Here is a 17,836-nt window from a genome sequence, read left to right on the forward strand (position 1 = left end):
GATACGGAACCATCTCTTTAAAATTTTAATTAGTTAGACCTATGATGATCAAGAATTAACACAATATATTGCATTATTTAATTTGCAAATATATATATAGAAATTAAATAACATTCCATTCGTATATATATATATATATATATATATATATATTCTCCAAAGATATGTATTAGCTTGATTGACATATATAATTATTTATTGTTTAAAAATAAAGTAGCTAGTACATATATACATACATGCATGTAGTATGACATGCATGAATCATGATAATATATTGTTGTTACCACATGTTGATTTGTTGGGCATGAAATGAGAAGATGAGAAAATTAAGGCAAATTAAATGAAGTCGAAGCTAAGTGTTATATATAAATATATATATATGTTAGCTTGGTCCCCTCTCACAAATTCGGGCAATGGCAACCCATACATACATCTATAAACATACATCCTCCCCCCCGGGCCATGCATCAACATAGCTACTAGTGATGATCGATAGATGGAGATCAACCATTTTTCCATGCATCATAGCATTTAATTAACTAATTGGTACGCCTAAATTATTAGCATAACCCCATAAAACAAGAAAACAATAACCCTACTTTCATTATACAATTAATATTTCAGTATTTGAACATATAAATAGATATCGACGAGATTTTAGAACAATTTACCTAAATCTTGAAATGATGAATTTCATGATATATATATATATCTATATATACAAACGTAAGTAGCCAATGCATTCATCATGAATATGTCTAGAGGCCTATATATAGGTGTTTATCCTAAAAGCAATTGTATGATTAATTAATCACATACGCATTGTTTTTAATGAATGGCAATTAGAGTTAATCCAAAATATTAATAAATATATGTAATTAATCATAAAAAAAGGTAATCTTATATATAATACAACATAATGATTCTGCTATGCTTTTAATTTAATACTATTGCAATTATGACCAATCAGATTGCAAAAAAATCTTATCACTAAATCACTGTTATAATATTTCATGGTCCAAATGCATCCATTATGTGATCATCATTACCATCAACTTTTACATACATATCCTCTGCTCATCCCATATATACAACAGTACATGCATGCAAGATTTTGTAAAATTGCAAATATCACGAAAAATCATTTCACATTAAATAATAATTAATTAGTACATTATGAAATGAATTCCACACTATCAACTAAAGTAAATATCAATTTAACAAAAATCAAATAAATTACTAGTTAATGAATCTTGGCTCCTGCACAAAATTTCCAAGCAGATTAAGGCATAGATTTCATCCCAAAAAATCCAAAATATCATTTATTTCATACTTTTACCTTCATTTTCAAGAACTTCTAATAAGTTCCAAACACATCAAGCCCACCTCTCTTACTCTAATTATTGTAATAATACAGAGATTTCATCAAATACTTCACCAGAGCTGAAAGGGAAAGAACATGGAAAGCGAACTAGAAATGATATTGGAATACGTGCAATTATGATCAGAAAACCCTAACCCTAAATATCTGAGTAGTATTACAATATACCAAAACAGAAAACCAATAGATGTACATATATATATATATATATATCCAGTATTAATTAATCTCTGTCACTAATATTATAAGTACAAGAAATTAAACAACAAAAGAACATTAACTAAAAAGAGTCTAATTAACTAACTATGAAGAGGCCGGGTTCATGATGTCTAAACTAGAGAACCCCAAACTTTTTTGACATGATTGATAAGTCAGTAAATTAAGAAAAATAAAACATTAATTTATAATTACCAACTAATTAATAAAAACTAGTTAATAATTCTTTCTCTACGTACTGTATCTTAGAAGTGCTACTACTCCTCCTTTGGATCCTTAAACATCTGAGATGGCAACATGTCTTGGAGAAGACCATGGTCTCTTGCCAAGGAGGTGGAGGGGCAAAATGGTCTTTCTTGAAATAAGGAAGGAGCTGGAGGATTAAATGTCGGATTAGTCGTAGTACTAGTAGTGCTGAAACTCAAAGGTGGTGGCGGTGGCGGTGTGATCAAGTTGCGAAAAATATAGGGTTGTTGTTGAAATATTGTAGTCCTTGGTGTTAATTGCTGCTGAAACATTTGATGAGAAGGGATGACAAAATGGGATGTAGAAGTAGAACCACCCCCTTCGCCGATGATACCACCGCCGCCTAATCTGGCAGCTGTTTCCGCCGGCATGAGGCCGTAGCTGCCGCGTGGCGTAATGGGACAGGGATGTGTGTGTGTACCTTCGTAGGTTGTGACAACAATGGATGGATCCTCAGACGATCTTTCAACTCTCTTTTTCACACCACATGCTGTACTAGTGCACCGGTAGTAGCTCCTACAGATTAAACGCAAATAATTCAAATTATTATAAAATAAAAAAAGAAGAACAAAAAATCAATACCAAAATTGATAAGATTGGAATAATTATTAATAAATGATTGTGTTCTCATCAAAGTTCATCCCTTTTATCATCCCCCAACAAGCAAAAAAGACCCTTCTTTTAAATAATTAAAATGGAAGAAAAAGTGATGATATATATATATATATATGTTTGTATGTGTGTGTATAAATGTTGAGGTAGTGTGTGTGTGTGTGAATATACCTTGGAAAAGGGCTGTTTTTCACAGCTTTCTGGCCGTATTTTCTCCATCTGTAGCCATCATCCAAGTGATCAATCTCACTCTTTGTCATGAACGCAAATCTCGGTTCCCTTTGCCTTTTCTCCTTCTTCTTTTTCGGTTTCAACCTGAAAAAACACACAACTTTTTCTAATTACTTCACATTCAAGAATTCCAACATACATAAATTCAACCAAATCATTTATACTAGATGCATCAAATCCATGTTTCTTTTTTTATTTTTCTTTTCTTGCTGTGGGTGGGGTTGAAGTAATCAGATCATGCAGAAGAGAAACTCCATTAACCCCAACCACAGATCTATATCTCATGGGTGAAATTAAACTTTAATTAAGAAAAGAAAAGGTAAAAATATCATGGCCCTTATAATTATCTATAAATGAAAATTAAAAAAAAGAAAAAGAGAAGAAAAAGAAGAAGAGAAGAGCTTACTGTTTCTTAGTAGTGTTTTGTTGATCTTGTTCTTGTTCCTCCTCTTCTTCTTCAACAGTTTGAGTAGTCTTTTTGTGATCTTCATTTGGGGGTGGCTGATCAGTTGAAGAGGAAGTGGACATAGAAGAAGAGTTAGGTGTGAGGGGAGTATTAACCACCTCAGAATATTCCGGCACGGTGGATGAGGGCGGCGGAAGGAAGGAGGAGGGGTTGGGTGTGATATTTTGAAGAAAATCATCATCAAATAGAGAAGAAGGGGTGGTGAAATCTTGGACACTCAACATGTCTATGAAGCCGAAAGAAGAGGTCTTTTGATGATGAGGTTGTTCACATGATATGTCAAATAAGGTGTTTGGGTTGGAAAAGCTGTTTTCTGGAATCATCATCATCTGATTGGGAAATGCTAATGCTGCTGCTGCTGCTGTGTTTTTGAGCGAATTCTCTGTTGCTGCGGTCTTCTTCTCCGCCATGGCCGGTTTTGATTAAAAGCATAGATTCTTCATTTGCTGGCCGCTCGAGAGAAAGAAAAGAAAGAGAGAGAGAGAGAGAGAGAGAGAGAGAGAGAGAGAGAGAATTTGTGTTTGATTTTTGGGGTTTTCAAGTGTGAAGAGAGATCTTCATAAGGTGCCTTTTTCAATTTTTTGTTTTCTTTCTTTTTTCTTTATTGGGGGGTGGGGTGTGGGGGTGTGGGGGGTTGTCCTTAACAGGTTGGCCCCGCGTAGTTTTTTGTTTTCTTGTAGAGTTTATTTCTTTTTCTTATTGCCATCTTATTATCCCTTTCTTTCTTTTATTTAATGATGATTATTATTCTATTATTTCATAGAAATTTTGAATTATTTTATTCGATATTAGGATCTAATTGGGTTAGCGCTACATATATATATATACAATAATCTGAAATCAAATTTCAATTTAACGAGTACATCCAAGAAAATAAGACATATGTCATATTTATGAAATTCAAATTCAGAATGTCTTAATTGATTGATAATAAAATTCATGAAATTATACTAAGTATCACGAAATATAATATTTAGTACATAGTATTTTAACGCACAAAAAGAATGAAACACGGATCGACTGCAAGATAAGTAAAAAAAGTTATTTCTCACAATAATAATTTGAATTGATTGAAGCTCTAAGTACTTTAATTATAAATATTTCAGGATTTATGGATTGGACATCAAACCTTGACAAGAGTTTGTAATAAATTTTTTTGGTGGAATATTATTAAAGTTGTAAAGGGAGGGGGGGTTGACCGGAAAATGCCGGTGGGCAGTTGGTACGGAAACACAAAACGGATGGCATAGATGGGGGACTGTTGCCTGTTTAGCATTGAATGCTCGAGGACCGACCCAAAAGTGGTCCGCTGAAAACACTGGACATTTTCATACGCGGATTTGACCGGTTACCGGCTGTGTGAATGGGGTTTCGGTAGGATGAGAAAATATAGGTGTTTGGCTCGTGTGCATGTTTCTTGGAATTTGTTTTTTCTTTTCAACTTTTTAACTTTAACGGAAAATTTATTTAATTCATGGTGGAAAGTATGGGTAATTTCTTATATCTTTTTATTCATTTCCGGATTTCCTTTTTTTACCTTTTTCCTAAAATACCCCTGCCTGTGTTTATTCTTTCATAATTTTTTCTATTAATATTTTAATTTTTTCTATATTTCATTTTCATCATAAATATATCCTTTTAAAACAATAATTATAAATATAACCCTATATTTCAAAATTTTAGTTAAAATCTCCTGTGTTAAAAAATAGAAAAAACTCTCCGCGTCATTAAAAATTATGCACACTCTCCCCTTTCGTTAATTAGATTTAATGATGTTAAATTTTTTGCTGAATTCTCCATTATATCCTTGTTACGATAACTCTTGATTTTCAATAGCTAAAAAATTAACGGTTTAAATTTAAAATAATATAAATATATTTTTTTATTTTTATATACACACAATTATATATATATGATTACGTATATAATTATATATATAATATAAGTCAAATTGCATGTTACCACTTATGTTTTTAAAAGTCAGTTAAAATTTTTTCTATGTTTTAGAAATAAGCAAAAATAAAACCTTTATTATTTAACTAATCAATACATCCAGACTGTTAGATCTAAATTAATAAGGATTAAAAATTTAACTAATTTTGATATATCTTATATCTATAATTATAAAATATAAAATATAAAATATTATTTATAAATAAAAAAATATTAAAATTAACCCCACCGCCTGCTACTAAGTCCCCCTCCCCCCGCCCACGTCACCCCCCACCACCAAAGTCCCTCTGCCCCTCCCCCCGCCCACGTCACCCCCCACCACCAAAGCCCCTCTGCCCCTCCCCCCGCCCACCTCACCCCCCACCACCAAAGCCCCTCTGCCCCTCCCCCACCACCAAGCCACTTTTCCCCCCTCCACCCCCATCTTAAGTCGCCAACACAAAGGGTGCCGACAGCGGTGTCGCCCCCTTGCGCCGCCCATCGTAGATAGGGGCGACGATGATGTTGCCCCCAACCTGGGAGATCGTTTTTTTTTTTCATTTTTTATAAATTTAAAAATATATTTAAGGAAAAGAAAAATTAATTTAAATTTAAATCTCATACTTTAAATTATTTATATTCAATAAACAAAATTAAAATAATTATTAATTTAAATTTTTTATATACTAATTAAATTAAAATATATTATTTTTTGTATTTGATTTTAATTTAATTTTTTATTTAAATTATAAATATATAAAAAAATATTGTTGTATTTAATTTTTAAATAAATATGATTTAAAATATAATTATTTAATTTTTTAGAGCAATGAAAATGCAATAAGAATCAATTAAAAATAAAGTTAAAATAAGTATATCTGATTATGTTAGTTTAAAATACAATATAGGGGTATTTATATTAATTTTTATAGCAAAAAGAGTCTCAAAATCTACAAAAAAAAAAAAAAAATCATGTCCACTTGCACCACCTGCGAGCAGACTTCACCTTCTGTTAACTTCTAACGGGAAAAGGATTTTGCGCAGAATTTTTAGAAAATAAAAGGTTTTTTTTTGCCTATTTCTAGAACATAGAAAAGTTTTCAGCTGACTTTTGAAAATATAGGGGATAATATGCAATTCGCCTATAATATATATACACATTATATATACAATAGAGACAGCTAGTGATGCGTAGTCGCAGTCTCCGGCAATGCGCTGCCACTCACAACTAGGCAACATCATCGTCCCCCAGCTCAAAAGGGGTGGCCGTCCCTCGGCGATGATGGTTGCCCATGTCGTTGGGCCGTCGCCATCGCCCAAATCCAGGTTGATGGTGGTCGGTGAAGGGCGAAGAAGCGTTGGTGGTGGGCGACGTAGCGTGGGTGGCTGTCGACGGCAAGGAGGTGACAATTTTTTTTTTTTTTAAAAAGCGAGTAAAACTAATTTTTTTAAATTTTAAAAATAAATAAAACTTTATTAAAATACTTATAATGATAATTTAATTTAAATAATTATTTATATTAAATAATATAATTTTAAAAAATTGATATAACATTTTAATGTTTAATTAATATATTTTATGAATAAATATATTTAAAATTAAATAATAATTAATATTTATATATATATATATCCAACATTTAATTTTAGAATGTGAGTTTTAGTATATTTACGTTTGTATGGTGATTTTTTAATTTTTAAAAAAATTATATATTTTTTTAGGTATTTTAATATTTAAGTAATATATTTTATAAATAATATAATTTATTAAAATATATTTAAATTTAATAATATTTTAAATAACCAATAATGTATTTTATTTATTAAAATATATTTACATGTCAAAAAGGGGATAAAATGAACATTAATTTGCATACATAAAGTAACTCAAGAAAAACGCCAAAAACGATGCCCACTTGTGCAATAGGCAAGTGTTAAACACTCTCTGTTAATTTCTAATGAATAGGGACTTTTTTTTACTGTATTTTAAATAATATAGGGGAATTTTGCCTATAAAATTAACACAAGAGTTTTCGCACTATTTTACCAAAAATACAGGGGTGTTATGCAATTTACCCTAATAAAAGTTATGTCAATAGGTAGAAAAATTAGAAAGGAAAACAAACTTATCAGTAGGGAACAACAAATTTAGCAAGAAATAAAAAATTTAAGTTGTTGTGATTTCAAATATTAACATTAGAAATAAAATAATTTCACTCTATAATTAGAAAGGAATTTTAATATTACAAAACCTCGTAGCAAAAAAATTATGTTGTAGCTAATAACGTAATTTCTTATAATGTAATAGAGAGGAGGAGCATGTCGCGTATGAATTAATTAAAAATAAATGAGTAACATAAGCCAAAATTGAGATTTTCTCTGAGTTGGGTTTTTTTTTTAAAAAAAATTACAAGTAAAAGTATAGGTGAAGTCGATATTACGCGTTTAAGTGGTTGATTTGATTGGAAAGTATTCACATAAATTACACATTGATTTCTGTATGATGAGGATGGGATGGGATGGGATGGTTGGGATTCATTTGATAGGGCCCACTTCACCTCACCTTTTAAACCCATAATAATACTTGCATGCTTTCCATCCATTATTATTATTATTACTATTATGGTGATTAAACTCCATCCATCCCCTCCCATTTCCCCAATCATTTCAAATCTCCTCACTTTTCTTTTCTTTTTTTCTTTTTTTTTAAATTGTAATTAGCGCGTTGTTGTGTAGGAGAAGCGTGTGGAGTAAGAAAGCACAGCACGTGTGGTCCAGACATGGAGTACGTACCTTTGCTGACTCAATTTTCGTGTCACCAACTCAACCTACCCTCCCCCTTCATTCCTCTTTTCCTCCCCAAATGTAACAACTTTTTCATTACATGATCATCATCTACGTACATCCTTAATTTGGGTACAATTAACTCTAAACTTTTGTAATCATTATTAATTCAAAGCCTTATTATGATTCACAAAAACTACCCCTAATCCTCTTATTTCTTTATTTATTTTGAATCTATTGATTCATTTATAAATATTAATGTATTAAATTAGTATTTCACCAATATACATATACTGCTATAACTATAAAAAGTATATAAAAGAAAAGAAAATACATGTCAGGAATCACAATTCCATAAAGGTCTAAGGAGAAAACATTTGGAAATCAACATAATTACTGATTCGTCCTCATTAAGTATGATGCATGCAAAAATCACACGACTCAATTCTTTGATGGGCTTGAACTCCTTAGTGAGCTAAAATTTTTTGCAAGCTTTAGAAATGGAAACATACAAAAAATAATATTAGAACTCCAACGCCCAAGTCAACATCAAATGTTGAAATAATAATATTAAAAAGAGAGAATGCGAGCCAATTGCAATAACGTATGATGAAAGATTGTGAATAAAAATGACAATGGGTGATAAAAATTTCTTGAGAGTATTCAAATAGTTGTCTCCCTCTTCAAGGGACTAAACCTGCTTCTCTAGTCGAAGTCCCCTAGCAACGAGGGTGCCTGATCTCCGAAAAGGTTGAGGAGGCAGTTCCTCTATGGATAAGCATCCTATGTGTTCTTATCTAGTTAGTTGGAGGGATCTTCAAGAGGTCTATCCTAACCTGGAGAGTCTTTCTCTGTTACGGGACTATCCTTCTGAACCTTCTTTCTTAACTTCTTCTCTTAGTTGTATTTTTTCACTTGGAACGCGTGCCTAGCTGACCACCACGGTGGAATTGGCTCTCCAGGCCTTCAATGAACTGGTTCTTTTCTTTGGTTTTTGCTTTCTTGGGTCACGACTAGGAGAAAGTCTGTGAAGCCCTTCTCGCCTTTTCTACCTTCTTTTTTTCAGGTAATGGTAAATTTCATTAAAATTAAAGAAAGTACAGAAGTACAATACAATCAAGAGACATTGTCCTGTACAAGCCAAAGAATCCTCCAAAGTCTATAAAGCGCTATAGTACTAACAACACTAAGCACTTTCTATATAACTTCCTCTACCACAATGCTCCCTGAAATAGTTGGCGATCGTTCCACATACTTAAATCTCCTGCAGTTACGCTCCTGCCAAAGGTGGTACACAAGTGAAGCCAGAAGTGCAAGATACGCCGCACTCAGTGCATGCCATCTTCTCCACTTCACCGATGCCCAAGTGATATTCGTCCCCCAATCTCAATTGGGCCAATCGAGTCGCACATGTAAAAGAATTATGTTGATACATAAGCCAGAGAAACAAATCTGAGAAAAGATGGAAATGAGTCTCAAGGTGCCCATCATGACACGAGATACATGTCCCACCTAATTGGTTCAGGCAAGATTTGTCTAAGGTCGACAATTTACCCAATATAGCTAGCCAAAGAATGAAGATATTGTGTAGTATCTTGAAAAGCCTCAAGAGTAGTAAAGACCAACCTACCTTGGGGCTCGAAGGACCGAAACGAGTATAGGCCGCCGCATTAGAGAACACACCACCATCCAGTTTCTAGGCGATCGTATCATTCCCTTCATGAATAGTTTCGAAGAAATATCCAACATGACACAAACACGAGCGAAATTCAATCTTGTGCATACAATTGTTATTGCATCCGGGTAAAGCAGCCTACCAATGCCACTAGCTGCTGTATAGAGATCGTCAACCCTCTGTAATTCCATCGGCAAGTAGTGGAGCTTAATCCAGGTGGGAACCTGGGTGTGCTTATGCTTTCGTAGCACCATGCTTGGTTCCCACTGCTGTAGTACGATGGGTTGTCCTTGAGGCAACCATGATCCCCCTTCAGTAACCTCTTTCATGGCCGCCTCAGTCTTAAATTAGAAGAAATAGAACCCATTTGTTGTAGCAATGACGTCCTTAACAGCCGGCCAAATGGAACGAACAAGCTGACTAAGATGATGGAACTACGATTTCCTATTAAGGAAGTAATCCACCTCCGTGAATGCCCACGACTGAGAACCCTCATGAATCATCTCCAAAGATGGGCGTATAATTATCTCACCATTTTGAATTAAAGGAGGAATAGCAAATTTATCACACGAACGAGTAGGAAGATCATGCGCATGTAGGGACACATTACGAATAAAAATTCCAATCGCGGGCGATGAGTGTGAATTCATGGACCTCGTAGCATGTGATGGGTCGATGAAGTTCTTCTTACAATAATAAATAATATTATATAAATATCCCATAAAAAAAATTATTAAAAAAATAGTGAAGTAAGATTTCCTTCACTCGAATTGAATCAATTGTGTTGCAGGTTGGGGTGTCATAACTTTGATTGCTTAACAATTAACACGTATGATCGTTTATGACCACATCATCAATATTAATGAAACAAAAATTAATTTCAACTGAGTTTCACATAACAACGAATATTGAGGTGCAAGGGTACGAATATATATACATACATATATAGTACATGTTAAAAATTAAAGGGTGTGGATGTGATGAGTGATGAGTGATGAGTGATGAGAGAGGATGAATTAAATGTAGTGAGAATTAATTAATAGAGTCCTTAATTTCTCCTTGCTTGTCTTGTCGATCTCATGGGCAGGGGTAGGGGCCGTCACCTGAGGAATCCACCAACATTAAACTACTTCACCATTTCCACCTCCATCTCAAACTTGCTACCAAAGCTTTATACCTTCTTTTACTTCATTCAACACTCAACACTATTGTAAGCAAATTTTTATAACACCCCCCCCCCCCCATCATTATATTTATTATTATTTCAATGACAACTATTATTAAGGTTTATATTCACATATTGATAAAATTCGGATCAATAACTTTATGTATCTAAGAGGACCAAAAGTATATAGGCTTTAATGACCACGTACTAAGCACCCTATATTTTACATTAAAATATATAATAAAAAAATTTCGTAGAACAAAAAATATTATTTTTTTTTAAAGTTATAAGACCCAAAAATAAAAATTTCATAATCAATAAAATCAAATAAACAAAATTCTGAACTATGCGGCGAAAAGCGTTATCCGCATCAACCCCAAACAAAGTTCAATGTACATTTCTCAATGTGTGTATGTATCCATATATATAGTTCTATAGGCATCACCCTCATCCTCTTATTTCACATTTTGAATCCACAATTATAAAATACAATACGAAATATGATACCAATTTACAATAGAAAATTAAAATCGAACTGCTTATTTAACGTATAATATTCTGAATATCACAATGTATGTATATGTATATATATGCACAAATTTTTTTAAAGAAAAAAGCATAATAAAAGAGAAGCACAAATAGAATTGTAGATTGATATATACATAGTACAGTCGTTTTTACCTTATTACAACGTCATGCAATGATGAGATGTGTGTCCAAAAAGTAGATATTATTATTGCACATGAAACTTGCAACACTCACTCACCTAAGACTACCAACCCTCACACTGTTACCACAAAACTCCCAACTCCAACTCCAATTCATCTCTCATCAACATACATACATACACACACATACATCCAACCAAACTCATTTCATTAACTTTTCTTGTGTTATTAAATTAAAGCTTTGTTGACACCCTACGTTTCCAAACTTTTCTTGCAACCTCTCAACTTTACTGAAATATTCTCTTTTTTAATTACATAATAATAATTTGAAAAAAAAAAACAATGGACGTCCTCTAATTGGAGATAATCTTTCTTAATATAAATATATCATTGCATTTGAGAATAATATCAGGTTAATTATATGCTTACATCCTCCAAGTATGCTTTGTGTCGTAATTAGCCCCTAAAGTTCAAAACGTACGTACCAAAAAGGTCCATGTTACATATAAGTGATTAGGGTGGTAAAAATGTCGAGAAAACTCCAACAGTCATAAATAATTAATTATGGCAGCTCCACATCAGTCCAATTTAATAGAATTATTAACGTTGTTAAGAACGATAAACCTTTTTAGTACTTTTTGAACTCTGAAAGGGTGTTGTTGAAACAAAATATACTTCAAAAATTAATAATAAATGTAATTAACCTTAATATATTTGATACAATTAACATCCAAAACACACACACACACACTATTTGAAAAATGACTTTTTTTATAAATAAAAAAAAATCTTAATATTTCTTTATGAGACAAAGGAATATTTAATATATATTAATGTGTTTTTAACCATATAATAAAGTAAATTGTATGAGAAAAGAGAGCATTTAGGCCGCCCTGCTTTCAAAATCAGTCACAATGGGTAGCTATATAAAATCAAATGGTCCAGACTCTAATTTCAATTCAACATTTTTTTTTTTTTTTTTACCCACACCTAAAATTAAGGGAAAGAATGATTGATGATGCCCAACTTAGTTAAAAAGTTGCTTTCTGTACCCTTTACTACTATGCTAATGCACCCTATAACTGCCGCCTATTATTGCCTTTTTTCTATGTTTTTTTTTTCTTCTTATATACAATTTATTACATTATATAATGCATTCAAATCAATCAATATATAAGAGTCACATTCTCCTATTTTGATATTTGATATAATTAAACGTAAATCTTTCATATTTTATTACTAATTTATTGCAGGTCAAATAAATATTTTTATGAATCAAATTATCCTTATACATCTTCACACATCAATTCATGTGAGGAGGTATATTTTCACCGTTATAAAGGTAGTTTACATCATAAAAGATTTGTTTGACCTGTAACAAATCAGTAATAAATCAATAGATGGCAAAAATCTATTTTCATTCATTTGTTTTTAATATCAACAAATTCAATAAATTTTAAATAATGTGAGACTTATTTGTTAGACAGAAGCAAACTTTTGTAGTACTAGATATAATTTTTCCTACCATAAGGGTATAATTACAACAAACCTCATGAAAGGATAGTATAATTATCTCTATATTCAAACAAAACTTAAAAATAAACAGTTATAAAAGTCAACATATGTATATATACACATAATCGTAAGACATGGAACTTACAACTATGTAGTTGTGTAGTCTCAACTTTTTGGCTACTTAAACTCATAAAAGATGCCACAATTTAAGATCTATCTACACACAAATACACACAATATATAGGTTAAGATGGTCGTCCGTAAGTAAAGTTGCTTGAAAAAATACGACTTTTCGTTATAGTTAACGATTATTATTGTTAAAAATAAAAAATTATAACAAATATTAGTTAGCGATGGTTGCGGGGCAATTAATTGTTGTTTCAGCAAACGAGCCTGAAACATCAATTACATTTAAAAAATATGAAAAAGATTTTGAGTAGAGTAGAGATAAAATCATGACAAATGTTGACTAACTACGGTTAAAACTTAAAGTTTTATACCAGTTTTATTTGACCATGATAAATCATATTTGATTTGCCATGATTTTATTAAGTTGTAGTGATTTATACAGTGTATGGCATATTTTTTCTTTTTTTAGTGAGTTCCAAGAAAATATAGTTTTATTTTTTAGGACATTTAGAAAGAAAATGGGAAACATAAGAATCTAGGAGAAAATAGTATTTACCAACCACCAAATTCTTAGCTAGATTCCCTTCAATTTATATATATATATATCAAACTCTTTGCCCCAAACATGACCTACCAATAAATTTGGGGAATCAATCAAAATTGATTACCCAATCAATTAATTATAAACATATAGAAATCAAACCCTAATTCTTGTTTCATTGAATATTTATCCCTTTTTTGACTCCAATCTTGCACACACACACACATATATATATATATATGAACTCCATTATTACTTGATGAGTATATATATATATATATATATATATATGTATAGTTAGTGAATGATGCATGTCTTGTGTTTGTAGGTAGACAAACTGTTCTCATCATCCATTACATGACAGTTACTAAAATAATCAAACTTAGAGCAATTATTGAGCTGCTGCTGCTGGTTATAAAAATAAACTGTCTCATGAGATTCTACTATATATATATATATATATATATATATACACACACACATCTAACCACTAATTATTCCATCATATCAAATAATAATATTTAAGGGTTGTGATCAGAATATTAATTACATATAGATATGAAGAGAGGTTTTAGAGAGAAGTAATGTATGTATGTATAGCCTTCCATAGTCAACCTCTCTACCTAACTCTAAATCTTTCACAATTCTTTTCAACATTGGAGATGCTTCGGAATCAGCCTCCCCCCAACCCCAGAGAGAGAGAGAGAGAAAGAGATTTAATTAAATAAATTAATGTGTAATTATATATATTGAGATTTTATTTATATATTTTCTTCACTCACACTCATATATATATATATATCTTGATTTTAAAACTAATGATGATTTAAATTAAATAGTATGAATGCATTTAATTAATTAAGCAGATAGGGGGTTGGTGTTGCACCAATAGTGGCCATCCACACCATTATATTCAAACAAGTTATTTAATTTATAGCTTTTTCTTTGATAATTCTAGGAATAGCCTATTTTCGGCTACACCATTAATTAACCATTCAGAATAAGCTATTTACACTCTACTCTATTTTGCAGAATTAAAGACACAAAAGGGAGGGCAGGATAATTATATATACACATAATTAATAATTCTTGGGAAGATGAAAAATATAAATTTTTGTTTATTTAATTTATTCCTTCATTGCAAATATATTACTTTCGCGATTAATATAAAGGATAATTACATCGTCCTCTCCTGAGATTAATTTGATGTAATTATACGTGAGAAGGTGAATATTCACCTTTATAAAGATATTTTGGTTAAAAAGATTTGTTTGAACCACAATAAGTGAGTAATAAATCAAATTGGAGGTAAATTAATTTGTCATTCAACATTTTGCTAATATTAATAAATTCAGTGAACTTTGACAAATGTAGGGATCTACTTATTAGATAAGAATAAATATCAAGAATATTAAATATAATTTTTTAAACCAAAAAAAATTTATGTATAATTACATCAAATCTTGTAGGAATACAATGTAATTGTTAATGTGTTAATATTGCAAGCTTAAAAGTTAAGAAAACACATACATACCTTAAAAAACATTGAATGTTTGAAAATAGAGGATATATGGCTTGAGATTCCAACTCGGAAACGATATTTATAATTGAGCACAAATTTATATAATTAAATAATTCCTCCATCAAAATGATGATATGCCAAACCAAAGCCTGCAGATATACATACAACTTGTTTGACTTTTTGTACAATCAAATTCTTTTAATTTTGTTCTGCGTATCCCTATCTTCATTTTTATACCTCACTGGAACAGTAGTAGTGCAGTATATGCGAAATGTTGGCTGGAAATCATTACAACAGTATAATTATTTATTATGATTAAAAATAAATAATTATACGATTGTTGGCTATAATTTTTTTAAATATGATTAAAATATTGGATAAGAGTCAATATAAAAAAATATTTGTCATGACAAAAGTAATTTCTATAATTGATTTTTACATCGATTTTTATTTAAATGACTTTTATTCATACGTAATAATAAACTTTCTTCAAATGAGAGCATAAATAAAAATTATAATTTTAATTCTGTGAATGATAAGTTTAGTCATGCTAAATTCGATTCTTCAAATAAATCCTATAATTTAAGAATAAAATTGGTATATTAAAAATAAAATTCATCGAAAATATAGTGAAGGACAAAGAATGATGTGATAATTAAAACAAAGATGGTAGAGAAAAAATAAACAAAGTAAAAATTGAAAGAGAAAAAGAAAAGTTGACTATAGGGCGTCTAGAAGTTTGAACACTCACCGATGATTGCGCCCACTCTCCCTCTCCCTCTAAACAATACCCCTAATGATTTCTTTCTTTTCTATTAGAATAAACTTTATACTATATTAAAAAAATTCATTTTTTACTTACTCACTAATTTTTTAAATTATCAAAAATATCTTTATATATTTTTAACAACACCTATATAAATTTTTCTTCTCATTTATATAATATGCATAATCTATCTATATTAATACGAAACTCTTACTCATACCAAAAAAAATTTGTGTCGATAATATTTTGAAATTAGTTTTGTTTCATATATTTATTATTTTTTTAATATGATATATTTTTATTTATTATATATTTTGAAATATAAATAATTATTTATTATATACACAAGAAATGATGTGTGATAACAACTAATATGTATATATATATATATATATATAATCACTGCACCATCATCAAAGTCAAAGTCAACAGCTTTTTGTTCTTTCATCTCCTATTTTTATAGTTTAAATAATAATAATTATTATTATTCGTTCCCAAAATTGAATGCTTTTGTTTTGGCTTTTGCAATGTCGGTAAGTGATTCTTTATGAGATAAGTTTCCGATGATTTGAAAATGATTTTTTATTTTGTGTTTGAATTTAAAATAAAAGTGTAACGATATTAGGTTGCACTCTGAGTGTTAAGAATCCATATAATTGGTAATTAATTTTTAGATATATTTTGAAAAATTTGTCACAAACAAATACATATTTGGATGAATTTTTTTTTTTTTGGGGGGGGGGGGGGGGGGCAGATAACAAGCAATTACTACCTGTTACATTGTGGACTTGGTTTGTTTAAGGTATATTGTGAAAGAATTTCTAGAATTTGAGAAAATAAATAATTTATCTACATGAAAAACTGAACTAAGTTGATAAAAAAGTGAGTTCGATATTTTAATGTAAGCCATATACTCCTATTTATTTTACTTATTCTTAAAATAAATAAATGTGTTTCTTTGAAGATGAATTTTGTATATAATTATTTTATGAGATAATTTTTTCCAAAATTAGAGAGAAAATGTGTGTGTGTATATAAATATATATTATAAATGAATAAATATGATTGATTGAATTTAGAAAGTTGAAGGCGTCAAACACAACAGAGATGAGGTCGGGTCTGGACAAAATCACCCTCGTTTTGCGTGTACGCATCTCTCTTCTATTTATTGTTTCTTCACTCCGATTCACTTATTTTGGAATTTCGCCCAACTATAATGCTTTTTTTCTTTTTTTATTTGAAGATTATTAAATTTACACCCCTAAATTATAATTTGTTTGCACAAATTATTTCTATAGAAACGATCCTTAACAATCAAAAAGTATTTAAATAGTTTGCGTCATAATATTCATTTTTCTCGGGAATGTATGTATAAATTTTCAAAAAGTATGAATAATTTTGTGTAGACAATGTAAATGTTTTAAATGAATATATGTATAATTATCTAACAACCAAGAATAATTTGTATAAAAAAAATCATGTATGAGAAAATGTAAATGTAAATGAAACTAACCATTTTATTCATTCTTATTTTCACTTTATGTTCCTCCAAATCATCCCTCTTTCCACTTGGTTCTTCAAACTATTAAATCAATGGAGCACTCATGTTCTAATCCAAATGAAGGAAATCGACAATGTTATCAAATGCATATCCGTAATTATATCGGACAGTTAAATCATTGGCCTAACCCACTTGGATCTTAGAAGATAAAGAAACTTTTTAAGTGCAAAAATAGATTTAAAAAATATGAGATGGAACTTATTACTCTAAGCTCATACAAATATAGCCAAGAAAAAAAGGTTAAATTCTTACAATTTGCAATCATATCAGATACTAATGAATGCTTCTTTATTAGGTATTTATTCGATATTTTCAAGTTGTCATGGTACCATAATGTGAAAAACTGTTGCACTGTAGCCATATGACATGCTACACCATTCTGTAACCAAAAGACACGTTCTTGAAACCTAGTGGTCTCCAAATGAG

At 30.6% G+C, this 17,836-nt stretch overlaps 1 protein-coding gene across 1 annotated transcript; it reads right to left on the reverse strand.

Annotated features, from left to right (window-relative positions):
- Positions 1–1,556: 1,556 nt before the first annotated feature.
- On the reverse strand, positions 1,557–3,702 carry LOC105156836 (uncharacterized). Its single transcript, XM_011073071.3, has 3 exons — positions 3,093–3,702; positions 2,627–2,770; positions 1,557–2,359 (listed from the first exon to the last, which is right to left on the reverse strand). The coding sequence occupies exons 1-3, from the start codon at positions 3,560–3,562 to the stop codon at positions 1,855–1,857; spliced, it is 1,119 nt and encodes a 372-aa protein (XP_011071373.1). The 5' UTR covers positions 3,563–3,702; the 3' UTR covers positions 1,557–1,854.
- Between the last annotated feature and the right edge of the window lie 14,134 nt (positions 3,703–17,836).

Source organism: Sesamum indicum, linkage group LG3 (assembly GCF_026168435.1).
Source record: "Sesamum indicum cultivar Baizhima isolate 11 linkage group LG3, ASM2616843v1, whole genome shotgun sequence".
NCBI classification, from domain to species: domain Eukaryota; kingdom Viridiplantae; phylum Streptophyta; class Magnoliopsida; order Lamiales; family Pedaliaceae; genus Sesamum; species Sesamum indicum.

Coding starts and splice junctions, on each gene's coding strand:
- LOC105156836 (XM_011073071.3), bottom strand. CDS start 3,562: ATGGCGGAGAAGAAGACCGCAGCAACAGAGAATTCGCTCAAAAACACA. Junction 2,771..3,092: donor CAAAACACTACTAAGAAACA/GTAAGCTCTTCT, acceptor GTGTTTTTTCAG/GTTGAAACCGAAAAAGAAGA. Junction 2,360..2,626: donor AAAAACAGCCCTTTTCCAAG/GTATATTCACAC, acceptor TTTAATCTGTAG/GAGCTACTACCGGTGCACTA.